This window comes from Ursus arctos, unplaced genomic scaffold (assembly GCF_023065955.2).
Source record: "Ursus arctos isolate Adak ecotype North America unplaced genomic scaffold, UrsArc2.0 scaffold_6, whole genome shotgun sequence".
NCBI classification, from domain to species: domain Eukaryota; kingdom Metazoa; phylum Chordata; class Mammalia; order Carnivora; family Ursidae; genus Ursus; species Ursus arctos.
In genome coordinates, this window is record NW_026623078.1 from 76554202 (window position 1) to 76578570 (window position 24369).

Below are 24369 nucleotides of genomic sequence, written 5' to 3' on the forward strand. Positions count from 1 at the left end.
CTAACTAATCCCAGGGGATGGGCATGTGGGGGGGGGGGGGGGATTATCTGCTGGGTGGGATTTTTTTCTGTCCAACCTTACCTCGAGGGGTAAGCCCAGCTTATCGGGGGGAGTTCCTTCCAGACTCCCCATACTGGGTTTTTCTTTCTTAGTGCTGCGGAGAAAATGGGGCATCTCACAGTTGACGGTACCTTAGAGTCAATGGGATATGGCAGCCAGATTTGAGATCTATGACCTCTACTTAACCTCTAGACGGCTGTCTTCTCTTTTGTAAGCAGGATAGTAGTGACTCTCTAAGGATGCAATAAACTGGTGAACACAGCAGACACACAGCGATACTGTTCTCCAGTTCTGGAACCTTATGGACTTGAAGACACTGTGTTAATTCGGCTGAGGCTCCAGGACTCTTTCCTACTTACTCTCTCGCCAGAACCTCTTGCCCCCTGCCTCCCACCCCACCCAGAGTTCCAAGAGGAAAGAATGCAGATCACACAGGATTGTTGTCTTTATACAAGGGCCTGGGAGAGAACAAGCCCCAGGACTCTTGGGAGAGGTCTGTGGTGAACAGACCAGGCAGTGGCCGGGGGCTCACAGAGGGCTCAGATCGAAGCCCCTCTACTGACAGGTGGTTTGGGCGGGCCACCTAATCATTTCTCTGTCTCCATTTCATCAAGTATAAGGTGCGGCTCATAAGAGCACTTACTTTACACAGTCATTGTTAGTGAATTTGTGCTAAGAGCTTAGAATAGTGCTTGGTATTTGGTAAATACCTAATGGTTAATACTTATTATACGTTCTCTGCTCCACAGTAATGCAGCCCCTAGAGAGAGTCTCAGAGCAAGAGTCCATGAGGAGTGCCTCTGCGACAGGAGGGGAGGGAACGCTTTTTGATGTGCCCCACTGGCCTCACCGGGCAGAACCCATGCAAGGCAGAGTCCACCACACTGGATAGTGCAAGGCTGCTGGACAGTCAGTGGGCAAATCCCCACACGTCAGTTCAGGATGCTGCCCTTTGCTTTTTCTAGAAGAACCTCTCCTGGACCCAGAAATCAACCTCAGACACACTGTGCACCCCACCCCCACCCCCCAGGTCCACTCCTGCTCCAACACCAGGTCCCGTAGAAGAGATCTAGACGCCACAGAATAAAACACATTAGAAATTATCTACAGTGTGCAGGGGTCAGGTCATTAGCAACACAAGTACATCTTTAGCAAAAATGAACAAAAGGGTTTTGTATAGCTCCGGACATAGGTATTTACCCAGGCTAATTGAGAAGATTCTTTGCTAGACCACCTGGCTCCTCCTAGCTCCTTCAATGTGGCAACCAGGAAAGAAAATGAATTTAATTTGGACCTTAAGCCCCTTAAATATATTACAAATAAGAAAAGCCTACTTGCTATTTGCGGGAAGGGTGTTGAGTGAGACAAAATGTTTCTTCTCTTTTTGTTAGTACACAGACACAATCCATTTCAAGTTGTGAACTAGAGGCGAAGATACTAATTTTGGAGTTTGCAACCTTTAGTTAGCTAATCACAGAAACTCACTGGGAATGGTGCATGTGCACAGACGTGTGAATTCTCCAAATCGAGGAAAGCAGAATGTCCCAGGCAGCTGAGCAAAGTAACAAAAAATTGCTCACTGGAGCTTTGCAGAGTATCGGATCAAACTCCTGAAATTTGCTTTCAAATTCCCTGCTGTTTTTGCCCGAGGCTCCTGCAGAGGCCAAGCACCTCCTGTGCTCAGTCAAGGAAGGTCTGTCAGTTTCCATCAGTGCAGAAAAGCAGCCCAGTTAAGCAGGGACAGCGCCTGCCTCCCCACCACCCTTTACAGTTTAGAGCTAGGGCGGGAGAGAGGCGCGGGAAAACGTCATCGTCAGTAGGGTGATGGCTGCCATTTTTCAACACTTAACCTAATCAAGGCATTGCCTGGAGCCTCTCATATTAGCCTAAGTGGGAGGCACGTCCATGATCCTCACTGTGCATTGAGGAGCTCATGCTCAGAGAGGCTACCTCACTTTCTGAAGGTCACATGGCAAGGAATTGGCAGAGGTGGAATTCCAATCCAGTGTTTACCACCACCCATCTCCTTTCCACTCCGCCTATATCAGGGGGCCTCTGAGCCAGCAGACAACTGGAAAATGGGAGAAGAGGTGTCTGTAATCTAAGAAAGGCAGTTTATCACTAATGCTTGCGTCCAGTTACTGGGCGTCCTCATACATTACGTGCCAAGGGTTGCAACTGACATGAGTTCTCCTAAAAGCAAAAGCAAGTGGGTGCTAATGTCCCTTAGGGTTAAAAATCTCAAAGTCGAGTGAACGCCTCTGTTCTTTTAGTTATCTTCTCCTTAAAGAGCAAAGCTGAGGCCCTCTTCCTCTAACAAGCATCTCCGTTCATAGCCTTCAGTCCACTCATGATTTGCAAAGAGAAAAAGAAAAGACAGTACCGAACCAAACCAACCAACCAAACGACAAACACACCAACCAACACCGCAGCCCCGGGGCTCTCTCTCTGGTCCCATGAACATTTACAAGTAACTTCAGAAAAAGAGCCACTGTGGAGACCCAGCTCTACCTTGTGCTCCAGGCTGGAGTCTTTAAACATCAGTGAGAATGGCTTGATATGCTCTCTTCTCAATTTATCGCCACTCCGCAAGTCGATGGTATGTTCTATTCTCTTGTTAATTTCCTCAGGCCCAGACTGGACATGCAAAGCTTGTGCAAGATGGTTTGGAAGTAGATTTATTGAATTTCTTGTTAGGGCAGCCAGAGTCTAGGGGGAAAGCACATGCAAACACAATAAACCTGCTAGTCCCCTTTGGATTAAAAAGAAATGCAATGTTTTTAGATCAGGTTGCATTGCAAACAGTAATAGCACTCCATGCATGCAGTCGTATTCAGTGAAACCTACAGAAGTCGATCAGTTAGCATTTGCTTCAGAGAAACACAGAATATCACATCAAGAGGGACACTTGCCTTTCCTCTAGGTAGGTGCACTGAATGCCTTTGGCTCAGGTATTTAAAGAGTTGTTGGCTTGCAGAAGTTAATCAAGACCCTTTCTCTAACCAGGCACGTGGCTGGTATGAGAGAAAGAGAACCACCAGAAATTACAGAAAGTAAAGTAGCTGAAAAGCCCACAGAAATGATCATCTCCCACCAAGCAGAGTCCACACTTTCATGTGGTCTTTCCTTTAATGGTGGTGGAGAGACTGGGAGACCCAGGGCTTGCATTTTTGTTTTGTTTTGTTTTGTTTTTGGCATTCCTCGTGGATGGAGAGCCAAACGTGCCAGGATCTCCTCCTTAAACTCGAAGATTGTTAGATTCTTGCATTTCGCAAATATTTTCCCCCCATTAATCATTATATATCTATATCTTCATATAGATATATGGGCTTCATTTCTTTTAGGCAAAAAAAAATGCAAGCAGCTGCAGCCTCTCACCATTTCCCAGGGATTAAACAGCATGAGCTGGGGAAAGGCACGACCACCCTGGTTGGTCACGTGGACGCAGCAACAGCACTGGCTTGTGAAGATCCGCCAGGTGTGACACGGGGGCCTCTGTCCCCCACTGTTTCAGCTGCAGGTGACAACACCAACTGGCTGGAGCGAGCCAAATGCATGCTTGCTCACAGCTCCAATTTAAGACAACTGCTTTGACAAAACAGTGGGAGTTGGAGCCAAAGGGATATGGGGACAGGGATGCCCAGCTCCTCCTCCAGGAGATTTCCCCAGGGAGAGGTCCAGGGTGCGGTGCGTTTGTAGAGCTGGGAAGTGAAAACTCCCTGTCTCTGGACATGCTCACTGCATCTGCTTTTCTCTGCCAGCCTCCCAGCCTGGCCACACTTTGCCCACAGACTGGACTGCGATCAGGGGTTGGAGCCATCAAATGGCAGCCTGTGGGAGCTCACAGAACACGTGGGATGCCCTCTTGCCCGAACCCTTTATGTATCCCTGAGCCTCAGAGACATGTGTTCGAGAGCCATCAGCTCAGCTACGGTCAGGTCAGATCCTCTGACTGCAGAGCCAGAGTCAGGGGCTTTGAGCTCATGGACAACTTCTTGCCCATTCCATAAGGATTCTTCCTCTGGTACTGTGAGACTCTTCATTTTAACTTTCATGGAGATATTTAATGTAACCTGAATTCAAGGTCTCTAAGGAATTCTGTAATAGGGCTTCATCACCAGTAGAATTTACTGAAACCCTTTCTCCAGCCCCAGGATAAAGGATGGAGTTGCAGGTGCCAACATAAGAAAGTAAAGTACACGCTCGTAGGACACTGAAGCAGTTAATTTCAGCTCTGAATACCAAGGAGGCTACTGCAGAGAAAAAGATAGATGTTAGGGGGAGGAATGGCAGGATGAGAGGTGAGGAGGAGGGCTGGAGCAGGGAGAAGGAAGCAGGGACCAATGTTCCAGAAAATTGAACAGCAGGAACCATGCAGGGCCAGAGGGCTTGAGCCCCTGGGACTAAATGCTGTTACAACAGCATCTCAGAAGGCAAAGGCATCTACGCTGTCGGCCACACTGTTCATCCCCCACTGGTTTCTTGGGCAGAAATGCTTACTATACAGTTTGGAAAATGACAAGATTTAGTTCTCTATCTTGGAGAGGAGGGGAGAAAATTCCCACGCTGCTGTTGTCTGGGCACGCACTTTTACCCTCTGGCTTAGAGATGCCAGGATGCTCCCCCAGCAAGTGCTTGGAGCTGGGGTCGAACAGCTGGACGTGGTATCAGCTAAATATTGGCTCAGTACATTCATCGTTGGCTGTTTCTTTCTCTCCCTGCCATTTTTATTGTTCTCACAGTTTTCCTTCCTGGAACGAAATTGATCCTACCTATCCTATCAGTCCCTCATGCCTTCACTGGCTCTTGAATCTCTGGATTTCACAAAGAAGGGGAACTTAAAAAATATTTTTGGGACTGATTATATAAATTACAACAGCAACCACGAGTGCCATGACAACTCTCTGATGGGACCACCACTTCACAAAATAAAGGGCATTTTTTTCAACAAGAATGCTATACTCTCGAAACAAAGGACAGTCCTTTACATTGGATGCATTTAAATTAATGGATAATTCTGCTCATTTTTATGTTCATCGGGGCTGGTGAAAATGTCATGAGAGATCGGCTCTGGTCTACAAGCAGTCCTCCCAAAAACCAGCAATACCTGTTGCTTCCTGGTTGCCTGGACCATTGGCCACTTCTGAAGGCAGAGACCAGTCCAGTCCCCTGTCAGAGCTTTCCTACCCTCCCCAAATTTCTACCAGCTGTGTGGCTCCTTCAAATGAAAGAGAAGTAGGGAAGCACCTCTCTCTTTTTCATCATTGCTACCAGGCGATAGTTAAGAGCTGGGAAGGAGCCCTTGTATCAACATGTCAATGAGGCTGTGCTAGATAACTCTTTTCTTGTCCAGGCAATTATTTTTCTTCTTTGCAGGTATATCCTTAGGATTTTATTGCAGTCATCAGTATTCAGTGGACCCTTTCCTGATTATTGCATTTGTCAATGACATATGACCATCCTACCTGCTGTTTGACCAGCAATCTCCCTGGCACACCCCTCAGAGCTTCAGGGTGTATACACTCCAGGGAAGACCAGCATCAACTCAAGAAATCAAGTGCATTGGGATTAGGGAGGGAAACCATCTGCTTTCACTCACCCCTCCCCATGCACCACTGCAAAGCACGGCTGGCTTTGGGGGTGACCGTGGTTTGATGTGATCTGGTTTACCTCTCCTCCTCCATGAGTGATGACCACTAAGATTTGACCAAGTGGGATACGGTGGCCAACACCAAAAATCTGTACGCGGATCCTTCACAGAGATTCATTGGTAAGTGGTACTGGGGAAATGGGTAATGGGTCTCATTTGCAGATTTAGAGTCATTATGGAATCAATTGTTTTTAATAGAATATGCCTTTTTCTCTTTTTGAGATGGACAGCTGCAGTGGAAGCAAGATTAAGATCATATTAAAAAACAGCATAAGCTTTCAAATAGGATTCCAACTGCACTTGACATGCTAAATGTCGAGATTGTTCTTTTATGTAAACAACCTAAGCAGTTGGCTAGTGATAGCAAAACAAATGGATGAAATGGAAGGAAATGGGAAATGCCCGAGAATAATAGAAATATATATATACACACCCATATACACATACATATACACACATACACGCACATACATACACACAAAATTGAATGCCTATATCTGAATATATGCTTCAATGTATAACTGAAATACGTATTATGCTTATATACAATCATAAGTGGGTATACTCATTTATTTACGCTAGCTGCTATTTCCAGATGTTTGGGAGGTCCGACTGGAGCAGCAATGTTGGGAAATATCAAAGGTGCTGCTGATCTGGCCTCCCATACATGAGTCCCTTCACAAAAAGGCCCCTCAGCCCTGAGATTTACCCTAACCGAGATCCACGCACTCCAGATGCATTTTAATGACCTCCTTACTCATAGGCACTTTAGACAGATCAAAGCACAGATGAGACCCAGAGTCCCTGCTCCCAACTTTCTGATCACAGTGTCTGCCTGAGAATCTGGGGGTTCGGGTGAAACTCAGCATCACAGGTCCCAGGTATATGTTCGTGAACTGCATCTGAACGGGGTGGGGCAAGCCATAAATCCTCTTAAACTCACCATCTGGTTTTGGCCCATGACTTTCCTTTGGGAATTATCTTATATGACATACACAGTGAAAATCTATGTTTCCTATTGTCGTCTCACTTCATGGATGGCCATGAACTTTGGTATTCCTTCATCAGGTTGTGGCACCAAATACATCCTTCCCAATAAGATATCCGGCTGAAGGTGCACTCTCCAGAAACATCCAGTTTTGTTGAGTCAGAAACACTCTAGCTCTTATGGATCACATATTCCAATTACAAAACACCCTTGAAAGCATCTCTGGAGACACTGCAAATCTGCTGACGTAGTTGCAGTGTTCCATCTGGGGAGGTTATCACTAATTCTCCTAGTTAACTCCTTTCCAAAAAAACATGTTCAAAGAACAGAGGGAATGAATGGATGCTTCTTTACAAAATGGTTCTGTGGACCAATCAGTTTAGGAAATATGGATCCATTATTGTTCATTGCCATCGTAGTCACTCACATGTGTTTGTTGAGCGACTCATAGTATGCATTACTGAAATGAAGGTACTGGTAAGTTCTGCAAAAATGAGATTTTTTAAAAACTCAGCATTTTCCAAACTTAGAACCACAAAATGCTCTTTTGCTCAAATCACCTCTACATGTTCCATGAAATACCATTTGGGAAACGTTGGTCTGAAGTTCTTCCCCGTTTTTGTTCACAACTTCTACCTAGGGACCTGATCCCTGAGTAAGAACCTATTAACTTCCATGTACCCCCCTTCTGGTGTATAGAATCAGACCCAATGCAAATGACATCTGACCTTGTGCTAGAGCCCAGACACCTGCCATAATATGACCTACGAAACAATTACTCAACCCGTTCTATCTTATGCATGCGAACATGGAGCATCTAAACTGCACACCCTACCATTACTTTAAAAACCAATTAGACATCACCTTCTCCAGGAAGCCTGCTTGAGCCGGCACTTACTCTCAGCACAGCAGTTCCTGGGATGTGTGGGGGTTGCCTGACTGTGTGTTAGTCTGTTCCTCTAGGCTATAATCCCCGTGAGGGTCAGGCACCGTGTTTTATCCATAACTGATTCTCGAGTGTCTAGCATGTTTGGCAAGTTCTTAATAAATATGTGAGAAGCAAACGCATGTATGCGCAGATGACTAGCTATAAGGTTGAGAAACTATACAGAGCGCCTATAAGGGCATTGTTTCCGAGCTCTTGCTATCAAAAGTCCTGTTACTTTTGGGGCACCTGGGTGGTGCAGCGGTTAAGTGTCTGCCTTCGGCTCAGGGCGTGATCCCAGCGTTCTGGGATCGAGCCCCACATCAGGCTCCTCCGCTATGAGCCTGCTTCTTCCTCTCTCACTCCCCTGCTTGTGTTCACTCTCTCGCTGGCTGTCTCTATCTCTGTCAAATAAATAAATAAAATCTTAAAAAAAAAAAAGTCCTGTTACTTTTTTCCTATTCTCTCCCAAGTGGACTCCGATTAGGAAAGATTCTGTTGAACAAATTGTATTTATTAAATAAAACGTAGTTTCTTTTTCTACCAATCAAACGCCTAGTACTTGATCAGCAGGAGGCAAGAGGCATTAGCCCACAGTTGACTCTAATTCCAGCCAAGAGCAAGAGCCTTGAAAGGCAGGCTTATGGTACTTGTCAACATGAGGTTTTATCCAGGTTTTTGGAATCCAGAGAACGCCTCCCCCTTACTACCTCCCAGGGCTGGCCGCTGAGGCACCAGAGGTCACAGACGACAAAGACCAAAGCCTGGGTTCATGTCAGATTGACGGTTTGCCACAAGACAGCCTGGAGTGGAGGCTGAAGTCATCCTGAGAGTGCCTCTGGGAGCTGGACACGGCAGTCTTGAGATTCAGCTGTAGGCCGTTGTGATCGGGTCCACAGTGTGGGCCAGCTTGTCGCTGATCGGGGAAAGACCCAAAGAAAATGCCAAGTCCAGCAGGCTCGGGGCCTTCCCCTCTTGTGCAGGGATGCCTTCTCTTTTCCCGAGACCCTGCCCGCTTCCAGGCTCAGGCTGGAACTGCCTCCTGCACTCAGAAGCAGGCAGGGCCGAGGCTTCCTCAGGCAACTCCTGCCTCGCCCCTGCATCGCCTCCCCGGCGCATCTCCCTGTGCCTGCCCGGGAGGCCTCTGCGGCTCAGGTCAAACTTGCCAGCTCCACGCTTTGATTTGTGCAAAAGGCAGAGGTTTCGGCCTCACTGAGTTCCGACCCCACTTCCCGGGTCCTACAACCAGGCAAACGTGAGGAGAAACGGCCAGGCACCAACACGTCGCCTGAGGAAGCACCGAGCCGCACACATTAGAGCTCTGTTTCTTCTCTGTTTGTTAAAACCCCAATTCCACCCCCAGAAGAGAAAGCGCCTACCGTTTTTAAGAAGGAAAGTTTTTTGTGTGTGTTTTTGTTGTTGTTGTTCTCCTTAAGAAAGCTCACTTCTTAGGAAAGCTTTGAGGTGATCTAATCCAGGATGATTTGCGTTCAGGGCCTCAGGGGTAACGTTTGTTGTTGCATTTGAAAAAGACACAATTTCCCCCCCTCAATCTAAGGATAGGGGAGCAGAGGTTTCCTTGGGTGTGGTACATAACGTTTTCCTGGTAAGGGGCCACTTAGAGAAGTGGCATCTGGGTAAGGACTGTGTTGGGGGACCCTTGGGAAAATATCCCTATGGGGCTTCCTGGAACCCACTGCTAACACTTCCTTCTTACAGGAATGTTCGTGCTAGCGAACTGGACCATCTTCCGTAAGCAAGGTGTGTTAGTCAAGATTGCCACAGCTTTTCCCGTCTGTGCTGAGAAAATGAAGGTTCTCGTTCAGATTATGTGTCTGATGGCGCTTTAGTTAGGGCTACCACTTCACTTCTCTTTTATGGTTTGGATATTTATGCCACCATACTCTGTCTTCCAAACAAAGCCAAACAATGGCCAGTGAGATCTTCTTGCAGGAGAGGTCTATGTGGTATCACTATGAGAAGAGGTTTCATTAATTTTCATAAGCTCCTAGCTTCTGCTCCAAGAAATGAAATAACAAGGGGACAGAACTCTGTTTGCTGAAATAATAATCCAGAACTTTCCAGCCAGCCTATGCTGGATTCCAACAACCAAGTGTAACTTGGTTCCCAAACCTCAGTCATGAGCACTCAGACATGAGTCTGGGGCCTAGACTTTCTGGACAATCATTGCTTTCCAGCTTTAGGCCAAACTGAAAGTCTGCAAATATTGTCTGGACATTCCATTTGATAAGGAACTGAAGTTTATGAAATTCTTTCATTGGCCTTTGTCACTTTGTGTCCTGAAATTTATGATTAAGAGAATAAAACAATGATGTGGGAGGTATCCTTGCTTCTGGTAGATCCTACAAGAATAATTTTCTAGAATTTGCTATGCATACGAAGCCCGCAGCCTCACTCTTGACCTTTCAACTAAAATGGATAAGCCAGATCATTAAGATAGTTTCTTCATTTGGGGGTTTAGATCTCAGGCATGCTAAGCTCTCCTCCCAGTGTGCTTTGTCTGACATTTAATGCTTTGCTCCTTGCCTCAGTTCATCCTACTGGAGGCTCATGGTCTTGGACACTCACTGGTTTTGGTTCTCTTTGGATGAGGTGTGGGCAAATGGTCAGCTGTGGCTGAACTTCCAGGCCAACCCCAAATCCAGGTCATGGGGCAGAGCTCTCTGGATAAGGGGGTTCAGGGCCCACAGAAGCAATCGCCAGCATCCCAGATTTTGTTCCCAAGCTCTGGCCTAAGACCTCAGAGCCACGTTAACCCAGGACAAGTGGTGTCTGACACCGATTCTGTCCTGCCTGAGAAGCTTGTCTGGCTCTGTCCAGCCGGTCCTCTACTAATTCAGGATCTCCTACTCTGATTATCCTTCGAGTTTCTCAGAAAGATGCTCATCTCAGGATCGGAACGATTGTGCTTGAGTCGCTATACATTTGGGCCATTTTTAATCAGAAAGAGTCTCTACACGTCTATAGAACTGGCTGACACAGAACGTGGCCCAACCACTCAGATGTGGCCACGTTGAAGCCACATGATTTGAGGCAAGCTGCCCATCGAAGTGTTAGCTTTCAAAATATCACATCCATTGTGCTGTGTGGCATACATACGTAAACCCCGGCACCAACCTCCTCTCAGGGTCAGGGTGGCATGAGTGAGAGGGATGGGGTGCGCCCAGGGAGGGAGGGAGGATTCCTGCTCAGGACATGACTCATGAGTTGGGAAGACAGACACCTTAATGGTTTGTGTATAGGGCCACAGGGCAGGCGCGATCAAAGGACTTGTAACACTGGAATAACTGGACCAAAATGTCAACTAGGCTGCGGCTGGAGAGGTAACCCCTACCCACCGACCCAGTGACCTTCGGGGTTAGCAAAATGGATACTTTCAGCTCAGGAAATGAATCAACAAACATATCAAGACCTAAGTTAGTCGGCTGTGTGTGTGTGTGTGTGTGTGAACATCTAAGATGTAGATTTTTCAGAAATGTCCATGCCACAGGGGAAAATGGAAGTGTGTGGGGGGTGGGTCATGTCTGTGGGTGGAGTGTCTGTGTGTTCTTAGAAACCTGAAGAGAATTGAGATATAAGCATTACCAAAATGTGTATCTTTTGTAAAGTTCTGAGGTAACTCTTTTTATTCAGGAATAGGAAATCAGTATTATAAATGTGAGTTGCTGATAAATGACTCATGCTTGGTGTTTTTAAGAGTCTATCTGTCTGAGGTTTTTTTTTTTTCAGGCTCTTTTCTGCCATTTGTTAATTAAATCTAGTTATTGATGTCTTCCTTAATTTGGTTCCAATGGAACTACCAATTATTGACCTTTAAGAACCCAGCCTCTCTTACTTCTCATCAGATATGGCAGGACAGAACCCGGAATAGAAGCTACTCAGGTCGTGTTACATCTTTGGGACTTTGTGTCTTCTACTTCCTCTTAACTCCTCTGCCATACACTTTTCTGCTGGAATTGTCTCATTAATTTAGCTTTTCTGGGCTATTACTATTGCCAATGTTTGTTTTTGAATGCGTCACTCTGAGATACGAGTCCTGAGTGGGTGATGCCACATACGATGTCTGCAAAACCCTTATGTGTCATGGCGGGAGATCCTTCTGGGGACTAAAAATGTCGCAGAGTAGGAAAAACACAATGGTACCTCCTAGAGGTTCCTAACGCAAAATTCACAACAGTAGTTTGGGACCTGGAGATGTGAGAAAACCCTTCAAAAAGTCCCATCAAAACCCAAGAAAGTACCAGGCAGGGCAACACCTTTTGGACCCAAAATGAAGTCAAAATAAGTACATGCATGAATAGCAACATGAGGCTGTCGAGGCCACCAGAAGTGTCAAGTGTCTGCCCTGGGCTGGAATGAAATGACCCGACAGTGGCAACCCACGTCTCCCTGGGCAGAGCCTCAGCCTGGGTGATGGGCTATGTCACATGGTACCCAATCGCTTTAAAAAGCCGGAATGCAAGCTCATTCACATCAAACACAATTTTGTGTGGAAAGAAAAACCTTCATATATATGCCTTGCACTGGGTCAAAATAATAAAAACTATCCTTGGTGGCAAAAAGATGAAAAAATCTGACGTAACTCAATGAAGACATTTTACACTGAGGAATCTTATCCCAGTCACTGGCCAACTAGCACCAAAGTTAATAAAACAGATCCTGGTTCAAGGATATAAAGGAATCAGGGGGGAAAAAATCCAGATTTTTGCTCCTTCTCTATCTTCATATATTTAAAATATCATACATCCTTCCCCTCTTTAAGATACCATGCATTCACTGGTTCTCGTTCGTCAGGCCACACTTTTGTGACTCCCTGAACCACGAGTCAATTCCTGGTGAAGGTCAAGTCCAGCCAGTTTGTTTAGAAAAATTTCAGCCATGTATTGACTACCGGGAAAGCATAGGCCGTGTGTTGTACACTTGTCAACCAACGCACATTTGCAGGCCTGCGATCCCGCCTGAGCCACGAGCTCACCTCTACCTTTCTCTCTCCCACCTTCCTCTAGCTCTGGAACTTCACAGAAAAGAAGGATGATTAGTCAAAGTTAATGGATCAAATTGCCTACTTAATCCACTCAACGCTCCCCAAAGGCTTCAAATCCACTTGCCGGTCTGAAGAGAGTGAAAAACCAGACCCCTCTAATGACTCTCCCTGGCTCAACTCAGAGGCTGTCTTCCGAGTCAGGGCTAAGGAGAGCCCGGGGAGATCTGTTGTCAGAAAAAGCCATGTTACGGGAAAAGTGCAGACGCACTGCAGGAAACAGACAAAGTCCTCCACGTTCTCTGCCCCCCAACCCTGCAGATGTCCCATCCAGTGAACATCAAGACTTAATCTGATGTTAAAATGGTTAAAAATACATTGAGGAAGGAGAAAAATCCGCCTGTGATTTCCTGCATACGAGAGTGAATATGGACAATTAGATATTCGGCAGCTTATCACAGAAGCAGCAAGGTCTGAGAACACACCTTCTTCTTCTTTAAAAACAACACCCAGTATTTCAGGCATCTTCAGGTGTGGGAATTTCAGGTCAGAGTTCTCGGCGGTGGGGTGGGGAGGAAGCAGGTGCTTCTTCTCAAGCCCCGGATGGTGGCCTTGTCATCCCTTTCCTCCTGGGGTCTTGCTCCCTCCCCCTTGGCCTACCTCCTGCTTGTCTGGGGGTCTCAGCTTCATAGTCACTTCTTCGGGAAGGTCTTCCCCAGTTACCCTGGTTCTATTTTCCATCCTTTACTCGCGCTGTCCTGCTATAAGGATAGCAAGTCCACACTGAGCTGGCCTGGTGGTGATCCCAGGGACAATGAGGTCATTGAGAGCTTGGACCTCCTCTCTCATCTCTCTCCCCGGCCCCCAGCACAGTGCCTGGCACCTGCCCTTTACTCAACGAGCAGCTGAGTAACGAATGACTGAATGAGCGAACCAATGAACATCTTGATGGAGAGTGACGTGCTACCATCAGGTGGCTGACAGAGGTAAAATGAACGTGATTTTAGGGAGTTCTTGTGGACACTGGTATGCACAAAAAGCACCGGCCACTTTGCCCCCTGCCCTTTAGGGGCAGAAACTGGAGTGAAGAAACCAAACCCCAGGGATCAATACTACTCAACAGAATATAATGATCATGTTGCAAGCAGGACGCCGAAAGAAGGCAAAGTGCGATGTTTGTAATGACGTTTGGGTGTTTATATCATATAATCAAAACTCAGCCGATCCGGAGTGCTGAGGGAGGTGTAGACAGCATTGTCTGGTTAGGTAAGATTTACCTCAAATACCTTGTCAGTTTTTTTGCTTTAACTTGTTGCTGAGTTTGATATGGATGTTTTAAGACAGTTCACTGGATGAAAATTACGCTAAACTGCCATCCTATACCGGCAGAGCTGTAAGCAGCAGGTGTCCCCATTACTTCCTAGTGAATATGTGTTTCCTGGGCTTTGGAAGGTGGGATTCTGAAGTGTGGGTAACTCACCAGTACAGCCACGGGCTCCCAGCATGTGTCCGCGGCTGAGAGATGGAATGGGCCAATATCAGTGCTGAAAGGAAGTGAAGGGGTCCTCCAGGCAGACCTGCCCCAGTGCAGATGAGAAAACGGCCTCAGAGGTGGGAAGTGGCAGCCCAAGGCCTTAAGGTAGTAAGTGGAGCAATCAGGGCTCCATCTTGGTTCTCTGGAGTCCCCATTCAGGCCCTATCCACTCTTATTTGGACAAATATTGGGTCCTGCAGAGATCTGTCCTAAGATCATGAGACTCACAGCTTACAGGACTAACCAGTTGAGTATGAGGAATCTGTGACCTTTAGAATCAGGTCAACGTGAGGGTTTTGATCAGCAGGGAAATCCCATGAGAATTCTTTCTTTTCTCCCTATGGACACAGAGAGCAGGATCTAAGAAAAGTCCCAGCTGGGATTGATGAAGACATAATAACCCACTATGGTTTTTTTGTCCTGCTTCGAGCTCAGCCGGCTCCACTCCTTCCACATCTCCTTGTCTCCTGGGCTCAACATTCTCCAATGCAAGTGGGACTACATCAAGTGGTGGGTTGTCATTGTATCACGAGGTAGACATGGCAGGCTGCCTAGCTTCGCCTTTGCGATGCAAACAGGGGTCACATCAGGACACTCACAGGATAAGATGCCTTTAAGCAGTACGTCCAGGCAAGCTGGAGGAAAATCTGGTCATTTCCTGGAGCTTTCACAGAAAATTCCTAAATATCAGTGGTGGCCCATCTTTAGAGGGTAAACACACGCACGCACACATACACACACACACACACACACACACACACTGACTTGAGACTGACCAATGGATCTGGAAACAAAGTAGAAGGTACACACCCAGAATCCACCTTCAGGCCACAAAAGGGGAGGCAGTGTGGCCTGACGGACAGTATGTGGCTTTTGGAATCCGACATAACTGGGTTATAATTGCAGTCCTGCTATTTACCGGTTACATGTCCTTTGGGGAATTAATTAATCTCTATTGGGGAATTAATTAATCTCTATGAATCACAACTTCCTCATTTCTAAAACAGGCACATCACACTTACCCTGTAAAGTTGGGATGGAAATTAAATGGAAAGGATAGAAACAACACTCCCAACATGGTACCCGACCCCAGACTCTTGACTGCTGTTAGCGTTAGTAATGCTGTGGCTATTTAACTATACCCTCAGCAATGAAGCGCATTCTCGTTCAGAAATTCTACCTATGTTTTCAATCTTCACAGGGCCTGCATTATTTTCATGCTAACAATGATGGCCAAAGTCAGTCTACCGTGTAGAAATGACTAATATAGGGGCGCCTGGGTGGCACAGCAGTTAAGCGTCTGCCTTCGGCTCAGGGCGTGATCCCGGCGTTATGGGATCGAGCCCTGCATTGGGCTCCCTGCTCCACTGGGAGCCTGCTTCTTCCTCTCTCACTCCCCCTGCTTGTGTTCCCTCTCTCGCTGGCTGTCTCTATCTCTGTCGAATAAATAAAATCTTTAAAAAAAAAAGAAAAAAGAAATGACTAATATATACAATGAAGTGGCAAATGTGTACTTTTTCCCAGGTGATTCTTCTAAAAAGCCTGGAGGAGTATTAGCAAATTGTCTCGATCGGGATGCCATGGTGAATGGGAAAGGGATGGATGGGACAGGGCTGAGGATGTCAAAATATCTGAGGACAGACCCCAGGCTCTGAGAGGGGGCTTGCTTCTGAAAGAGCAATTGCACCTCCCCTGGCCTATTTCTTGTCGTAAAAATCAAGTTACAATTATCAATGACCTCACACAATACTTTTTACAGCGACATGAAAGCTTCGCCCTTTGGTATCCTCTTGTAAATCGTAAGTCTAAGATGCAGTCTGTCTGATAATCCATTGTTGCCCCTATAATCCATTGTTCACAAGGCACTCAAAGTGATCGACCATTGACCCAGTCACTCAAGCAAGAAACCTGGACATCAAACTTGACTGGTTCCTCTCCCTCGCCACCTATAGCTATCATTTCATTCATTCACTCATTCAACAAACTGTAACTGAGCCCTTCTATTTACCAGGTCGTGTTCTAACTGCGGACTACAAAGTCAGTAAGTGAAATCCGTAATTCCCACCTTCCTGATGCATCTAAACCACTGACTGAATTGACCTCTAAAGTGTATCTTTCCTCGGTCTCCCTTTCTCTTTCATTCCTAGCAGTACTTGGCATTTCATAGATGCTCAATTAATCTTTATCGAATGAATGAATACATGCGAATGTAACTATCTGGACATCTGCTGTCTACACAGCACAGATTAGGGCTCAGCACACTGATGTCATTAACACTATTTCTAAGCACACATTATGAATTAGTAGACACCAGAACATCTGGCCAATTTAGCTGGAAACTACCCCCAGTGAAGCATTAGTATGTTTTATCTGCGTTATGCAAACACTCAGATGGTCTGGACTGTCTGTGGAACCGACTGGGGGTCTGGCAGAATGCGGGCTCAGCCAGACCACCCCTGATCTCTTCTAGGTGCACGTCCTGTCTCTGAATCACACACACGACTCACTGATTTCTAGAGCTAAGCCTAAGTACAAACTCGAGAGCTTGTGGACATTTCCATGGATTCGGTCATTTCCACTGGGTTATTTACAAACATCAATACACATTCACTGGCTTGTAGGTCTGACGGCATCACAATGAATTGAGATTATTCATGCTGAACATGGCACAGATGGGTCGTATCCAGGCAAAACTCAGGCATCACAAGAAATGCGCAGTATGGTTAAACACAGAGATTCATAATCTTGACTGATAATGACATGTCATCCCAACGATTTCATGACACCAGCAAATATCTTTAGGAAATCAGCAAAGAAAATATTTCCACTTTTCCTATCCAATTTTACCAGATGGCTCAATCGTGAAAGAAAACCAAGTCTCTCCACCTGTCTCGTCTTGGTTCTCAACTATTAGTGGCCAGGTGAGGTACACTAGTGAGAACAATGAGGAATTTTCCCAGTTTCTACAATCAGCTTAAATAGGGATTTTTTTCAAATGCGATGATCAAAAGGAAAAAGAGAAACATGAAAACCAAGAGATAAATTTATGCAATTACTGAGGTATCTGGCGTGAGGCACACATCTCCTCTCAGTAACCGGCATTCAGGCTCGAGCTAACAACAGGCTGAGGGAGCAGGGATGACACTGTCGGCTGGCCATGCATTCACTGCAGTAAGTGTTCAAGACCATTATTTTATATAACAGCAAACTGTACCATGCAGACCAATCCAAGGATGGAAAGAAGTAGACACTGAACTTAGCGATGGCTTGTGTGGACATAGAATTTGGGGGGAAATTAAACACTCACAAAAGACAAGTGAAGACCTAAAGGTAGACTCTTACAGGGCATGCGGGCTTAGCTGGACCTACGCCCTTCCCCAGTGGAATCTGGTCCATGGACTGTTCCACAGCTTCTTCACACAGAACTGGAAAGAAACAGGCCAACCTGGCCTTGGGGCACCCCACATCCATCTTTCAAATGCAGAAGAAAGAGGGAAGGCTTTCAACAATTTAACCTGCTCCATTTTAAATGTCCTTAAGCAGATAGATTTGTCTTATCTGCAAGTTAATGAGAAAAGTTCAGGTCCATAGATGAGGACAATTAACCCATTTATATCCTCATAAAGCTGTGGACACGCTTCACACTGCTTTCAGCTTTGCTTGGCTCGGGAGCCTGTTGGAAACTGTTTCTAAGTCTTATATATTGGCTTCTTTTGTTTCTTTAAAAAAAGTATGGTGGAGTTACACCATGAACTTACATGAATTCGACTATCTGTGCTCGGCCTAAAGGGTTAAAAAGTAAACTCCTAGGAGAGCAGGTCATTTTGCCCAGGCTCTGCACAAGCACGCTGGGGGACAAGAGCATCTCTGAATCCCTCTGGTTCTCTCCCTGATCAGCCTTACTTCTCCAGCGCATCTCGGAGTCTGAGTATCTCATTGGATTTAGTGTGATTCTGGTATTTGGAAAAGATAAATTTTTAAAACAGTCTGATTATTGGTGATTTATACCTACATACTGACTCTGTAGCCCTATCCCTCATTTAAGATGCAAATCCACACTAAATAGGAATAGAACTATGTGGGCAGCTTTGAAGTTGCAGGCTTTGCCCAAAGCACTCACACTCACCCTTGGCCTCACTCAGGCTGCTTTTATATTCCCAGATCAACAGTGCCCTCCTGATTTTAAATTTCAGAGGGCAACTCAGAACTCCTGGCCTGCCAGCTACCTAAGAAATGGCATTCTCATGGACTTGATCTTCTACTTTTCTTGCTAGTTTCATCACACCAGGTTCCCCAACATGAGTGATTTTGCAGGGTGGGGGCGGGGGGATGGGATTATAATCCACTTTCACATGACGTTTATCTTCAGCTAGGTCAAAAAAAAAAAGAGAGAGAGAGAGAGAGAGGTGTGTTGGGAACCTGTGATATTTCTGGTATTTCCTAAAATCGCATACATAGGTTAATTCTGTCCTGAGGAGAGATGTTTAATCATTTGCAACTATGGTGCTCAGCAGAGAGAAAGTTAAAGATGAATCGGTTTTCTCTGAGGCGTCTGGGCTGGGGGTGCACTCGAGCATGCATTCTTGGCTAACCGGAAGAAGGAAGCCAGGACTTACGTTCTGTTTCCCCACTATGTTATCAAAGGGCAGTTCGGGGCTCCAGGATCCTTCTGTGAATGTCGCCCCACTGTTTCTCCTGTCTGAGGAGCTCACCGACTCCTTGACGATGTCTTCGGGCAACGACAGCAGACTTTCCTCAGGCTGCTTAATCAAGTAGGTCTCAATATTATGCTTCCTCAAGAATTCGTTTCTCTCTTTACCATGACCCTCTTCCACGTTATAGTCGCCGTTGAGGCAGTCCAGCGTGGCTTTGGAAATGTGAATCCTCCTGTGTGCACAAAGCATAGGTCATTAAACACTCCCGAGGTGGCCCACAAGGCCATCGCTGTTTGTCGTCCTGTGCAAAGCCAACATCAGGGCGACACATGGGTACTGTGAAGATATGTTCTCGAGGACAATATGCGCGCCCCTGAGAAAGCAGAAAGAATAAAAGGAAACAGAAGGACAGACATAAATCAATGAGCAATGTATTGCTGACCTCACCCCAAGGGCTACTACTGTAGCCTCTGACAAAATCCGGCCTTGCTGACCTATACCTAAGCACCTCTTTTTGGCTTTTCTTATGACTGTCAGCCTGATCCCAGCAACCTTCAAGAATCAGTGATTTTTCGGTGTTGTTGATTGTACTGGCAAAACAAGCTCCATAAAGGTTTCTGAACCCAAGAGCAATTATGGTCCAAATCACCACGTAACCACAGCCATTCCCTTAGGGTCTTGGGACTTTTCTCATCATTTTAATTTTCATATATTTGTGCTTGGATTCTTCAACGTGTCTATAATCCTCTTAAGAACAAAGGCGGTCTTATGGGTTCACAGGGCTGCAGAGAGGGTCCTTTAGGAAAACTATTCTAAGATGCAATTCCTTCTAGAAGGTGTATATAGCAAGGAGCAGGGAACAGAGCTGTGAACACAGATAGGCAGGTGGCTGGCTAGGCTCACTCACAAGGTAAGTGACTCATTCCTACATCATCACTGCTTCACAGCGCATGATCCAAGTTGTTGTTTTCATTTTTGTTTTAGCAAAACAACAGATGACATCAAGAGCCTTAAGGAGCAGACTGGAACTGTGGGAACTTCTCAGGGTAAATCCTTTGAGGAGGAGTCTTTCTGTCTTCTTAACTGTCTAACTCAATCAGACTACTTATTGTGCTGTATTGTGGTCCGAGTAGATTAGTATGGTGATGATGAGCATGGACTGTTTGGCCAGATTGCCTGGATTGAAATCCTAGCTTTACCACTTGCTAGCTGAGAGATCTAGGGCAAGGTACTTAAACTTTCAGTAAGTCTGTTTTCTCACCATAAACATGGGAAAATAAAAGGACCCATCTCTTACGATCATTGTATTTCAAAGATGATTTTTGTAAAGTAGTCAAGACAGTGTGCATGGTACACTATACGTACTATAAAAGGACATGCTTAAAATATTAGGAGTATTCTCAAAAATGCCACTGTGATCATATTACTGTTGCCTAGTACGTGCCTCCTCGAGGCTTACAAGATACAACCTAAGGTCTGAAGAAGGCTTCTGAGCCCCTATTCTCTGGGTCCTTATTCTCTGGGCTCTACCACTTCAAAGCTCATTCTCTGACACTGTTCCCCCCCTGTACCCTATGCTTTCTCCAGCTAATCAAGCCATTGGCATTTCTTTAAAGTCAAGATGCCATTTCATGCCTATGAAACTCAGAACAAGCCACGCTCTCTGCCTAGAATGCTCCCCCCATGTTTTCTATAAGACAATTTCCTACTCTCTAATTCAACTCAAAAGTCATTTCCCTTAGGCTGACTTTACCACTCCTCTGAATGAATGAATGGATGAATAAGGGAGATGCTTAGTATTTTGCTTGGCTATTGCAATCCAAGAAAAAGGATATCCAAGGAAACAGTAAAATTTTTTAAAGGAGCATTTCCAAATTCATCGTACTTTTAGTACTATCTCTACTTCCCTGTTACCCTTTTTGCCCATCGTGCTAAGCTCCTGTTTACAGAGAATAACTAACTCACTGCAGAGGACACAGAAAGAAACAGAAACTACGAAAAATGCATTTCTGATCATTTAAGATACATTCTCCATGTTTTCCAAACAAGTATCATCATACGCAGTCATCGATTTCAAAGGCGAGTCAAAATATTAAAAATAAAATCATGCGCATCGTGTTTTGAGCTTTCTTGAGAAATGTGAGGAATGTGTGTAAGTGCAAATTATTCTCATAATGAATTTTGTTAACACACGGGAACGCAGTCATGTTAACCTAGGGAAATAAGAAAGTCATTGACATTCTATGAAATGGACGCTCCAGTCTTCTTTCTCTGATCAAGCCCAGGGCTGGGTACTGGAAAGCTGTCTTTTTCTCCCCGGCAAAACAAAACTCTTGGAAGGGTTTTGTTAAGTCCGGTGGTTGACTTTCTCTTAAAATAATTAAGTTAAATACCAACCTTATTTGATATTTTATCTGGATTCTACATTTTATTATACTGCTGTCAGTGCTCAGTGAGAATAATATTTGCATATCCTAAATCAATATTACGTTTTCCTCAGTGGAAGACATCCTCACTTTTATTTATTGCTGATTGTTCTGAAGTTCTAATCAACATACGCTTAAATGTTTTGATAGAAACTGGGCTTCTGATGTTCATTCTCATCCTTGCCAGTGCCTTGAGCTTGGGAGTGAAGCATTTGCAGATGACAGTGTGGTGATTACATTTCCCCCTAAAGAAATGAATCTGTTCTCAGACAATATTCTCATATATGAACGTTGGGTCAACATTTTCTGGTAATTTCAAATGCCCGGATATAATAATAACAGTCATGCTAGTAAATAAGATGTAACAATTGGGTGACACTTATTTTGCATAAATGTTATTTTGTAGCCAAAGGTATTACTAGATGTTTGGCTCTGTGGATCATCTCATATAATTTCCATTCTTCCCAACCACTCTCAGGGATAGGCATTTCTTCCCCTCCATTTGCAGATGGTGAGTTTGGCCCGAGGACAATGAGTAAGTAACTGGCCTGAGGGCCTATCAGAGGCAGATGATGATACAGGCTTGAGACAAGGACTTGCATTTTCAGAGTCTTTTCAAGACCCTACAGCTGTATCATCTGGCCACGATGACAGCCACGACCACAGTGAATATGTCCTGAGCACAGGACAAGGGACTTTACATGCATTATCTCATTTAATAAAAGCTCAGAAACAGCGGTCCTCAAGGTGTGGTACAAAGGCCAGCAGCATCAGTATCTCCTGGGACCTTGTTAGGAAGGGCCTATTCCTAGATCCTCTCCAGACAAACAGATCAAAAGCTCTGAGGGTGGGGCCCAGCTACCTATGGTTCCACAAGCCCTCAGGCGATGCAGACGCATGCCAAAATTTGAGAATCCCTGCTTGTGTAGGGCCACGTGGCTGATGTCCCTGGCCAAGAAAGGATTTTAATCCAATTCCGCATGACCTCAGGGTCAAGGTGCCAACGACCATGGCACGGAATTGTACACCTGCCTCTCTCTTCTTCTGTTCCATGCATCGTGCTAGCCTCTGGGACACAGAGAGGGTCTGGAGACTCACAATAAGAGGACAGCCATGCGCAAGCTGGATACGTTAGAGAATACAGTGATTTAACAGTGATGCGTAGTGAGGCACTTACTAGCTATTTTTATGTGATATCTGCAATTTCTCTGAGCCTCAGTTTCCTCGTGAACACAAGAAAGCGAAGACTGGTACACCTGCTCTCAGTGCTCGTTGCTTTACTGCTCTTTGCAGATAGTCCATCTTTTGCCAATTGAAGGTCTGGGGCGACCTGGCACGGAGCAAGTTTATCAGCACGGTTTCTCCAACAGCGTCTCCTCACCTCGGGTCTCTGTGTCCCATTTTGGTAATTCTTGCAATATTTCAACCAGTTTCATTATTATTCGATTTGTGATGCTGATCTGTGATCAGTGATGAGGACTTGCTGAAAGCTCAGATGATGGATTGCGTTTTTTACCAATAAAATACTTAAAAACTAAGGTACGCACAGGGCTTTTTTTAAGATACAGGGTACTGCACACTAAGAGACCACAGTAGCGTGCAAACATAGCTTCGATAGGCTCTAGAAAACCAAAGTATTCATCTGACTCATTCTATTGCAATATTCACTTCATTGTGGGGGGTCTGGAACTGAACCCCCAATATCTCTAAGGTATGTCTGTATTTACTACGTGGAGTGCCGTAGATCGCATGATGAAACATACTGATGGTAGTTAGCTGACCGGGGAGAGCATAGCACGTACTCAATACGTGTTTGGAACTGGGGGCTAATTCTCACTGAAAGGAAAAGTAAGCTGAGATTATTCCTACAAACCTTGATGGACAGGAAAAGGAAGTAGGCATTTGAAAAGCAAATAAAACCCAACGATTTCAAGCCATGGAGGATTTGGGAACACGTCTGGTTTTACCACATCTCTGCACAAGGGCACATCCTATGCCCCAGCAGACCTGGATACAGTACGGAAGGCTAAGTACTTTGTAAGTACTATCTTATCGGAAGCCAATTTTTTGAGGTCGATGGCATTCTCAGCCCAGCTTTCCAGTGAAGAAACCAGGCAGGGAGATTCAGAAACTTGCCGCAGCCTCTATACCTCGTAAGTAGTAAATACATCATTCACATAAATCATCAGATTTAAACTCGGTCACTCCTGGGTTTCTTGGTGTGATCGACAACACCAGCTAAGCTGTGTTCTGTGGTTTCCAAAGGGACTGTACTGAGCATAGGCAACTCTTCACGTGGCCGCATGTTTAAGACACGCACGTGAATGGATCAGCTGTCTGGTTTGTTTGAATCCAGCAGGTAATTATTTGTAGGAAAATCCCAGAGACTGTAAGCATTTAAGAAACCCAGTGGTGACATGTTAGGCTTATCTTAGCTCTAAGCCTGCATGGCAAGGAGCGGTGACCATGAAAGACAGGGAGGGCTCCCTTAAAAGGATGGCCATGTGCCCGCAGACGTCACTGCATGGTTTACAAAGTGAATCACACCCACTGCTGGACGGAGCCTCAGACAACATCTGTGAGGTGGACGGTGCCCATTTGGCAGATGAGAAAACAAACCCTCATGGGGAAGGGACATAAAATCACAAGGTACCGTATCAGTATTATCATCTCTCTTTTTATAGTGAGACTCAGAGAAGTTAAGTATTGGCCTGAGATCATGCAGACGTAACAATAAAAACCAAGTCTGTGCTAAAATCACGTGCCAGGTGCTATGCGTGTTTCCTAGGACTGGCTAAGGTAACAGAGCTTGGAGCCTAGTGGAAATCCTAGTTTCTCTGATACTATATCCTATAGTTTATTTCCCATGATACCATATTACCTGATATTAAATATAATTAGAAAGGAATGATGGTAGACACCAAAGAACTCTGTGATTCCAAAGGTAGTGTTGGGGGTGAGGCATGGGGAAAGGAATATGCATATGCTCTCTGTCTATCTTAGCTTTCTGTCTGCCTCGTGGTCTATAAATCAATCAATCAATCGTTCATCTATTATTTATCATCTGTTAGAGAGAGCGTATGTGCAAGAAATCAGTACCACTCACTGGTTCACATGTATCTAATATCT

The 24369-nt window shown here is 45.3% G+C and overlaps 1 protein-coding gene across 1 annotated transcript in view; it reads right to left on the reverse strand.

Moving 5' to 3' along the window:
• The window catches only part of ADCY8 (adenylate cyclase 8), a 223336-nt gene that overhangs the window by 82931 nt on the left and 116036 nt on the right, over positions 1-24369 (reverse strand). Inside the window, exons 7-8 of the mRNA XM_026495400.3 lie at positions 18776-19046; positions 2572-2769 (exon numbers count right to left, since the gene is read on the reverse strand). Of these exons, the coding sequence (XP_026351185.1) occupies positions 2572-2769; positions 18776-19046 (469 nt within the window). The remainder of the gene's footprint in view (positions 1-2571; positions 2770-18775; positions 19047-24369) is intronic.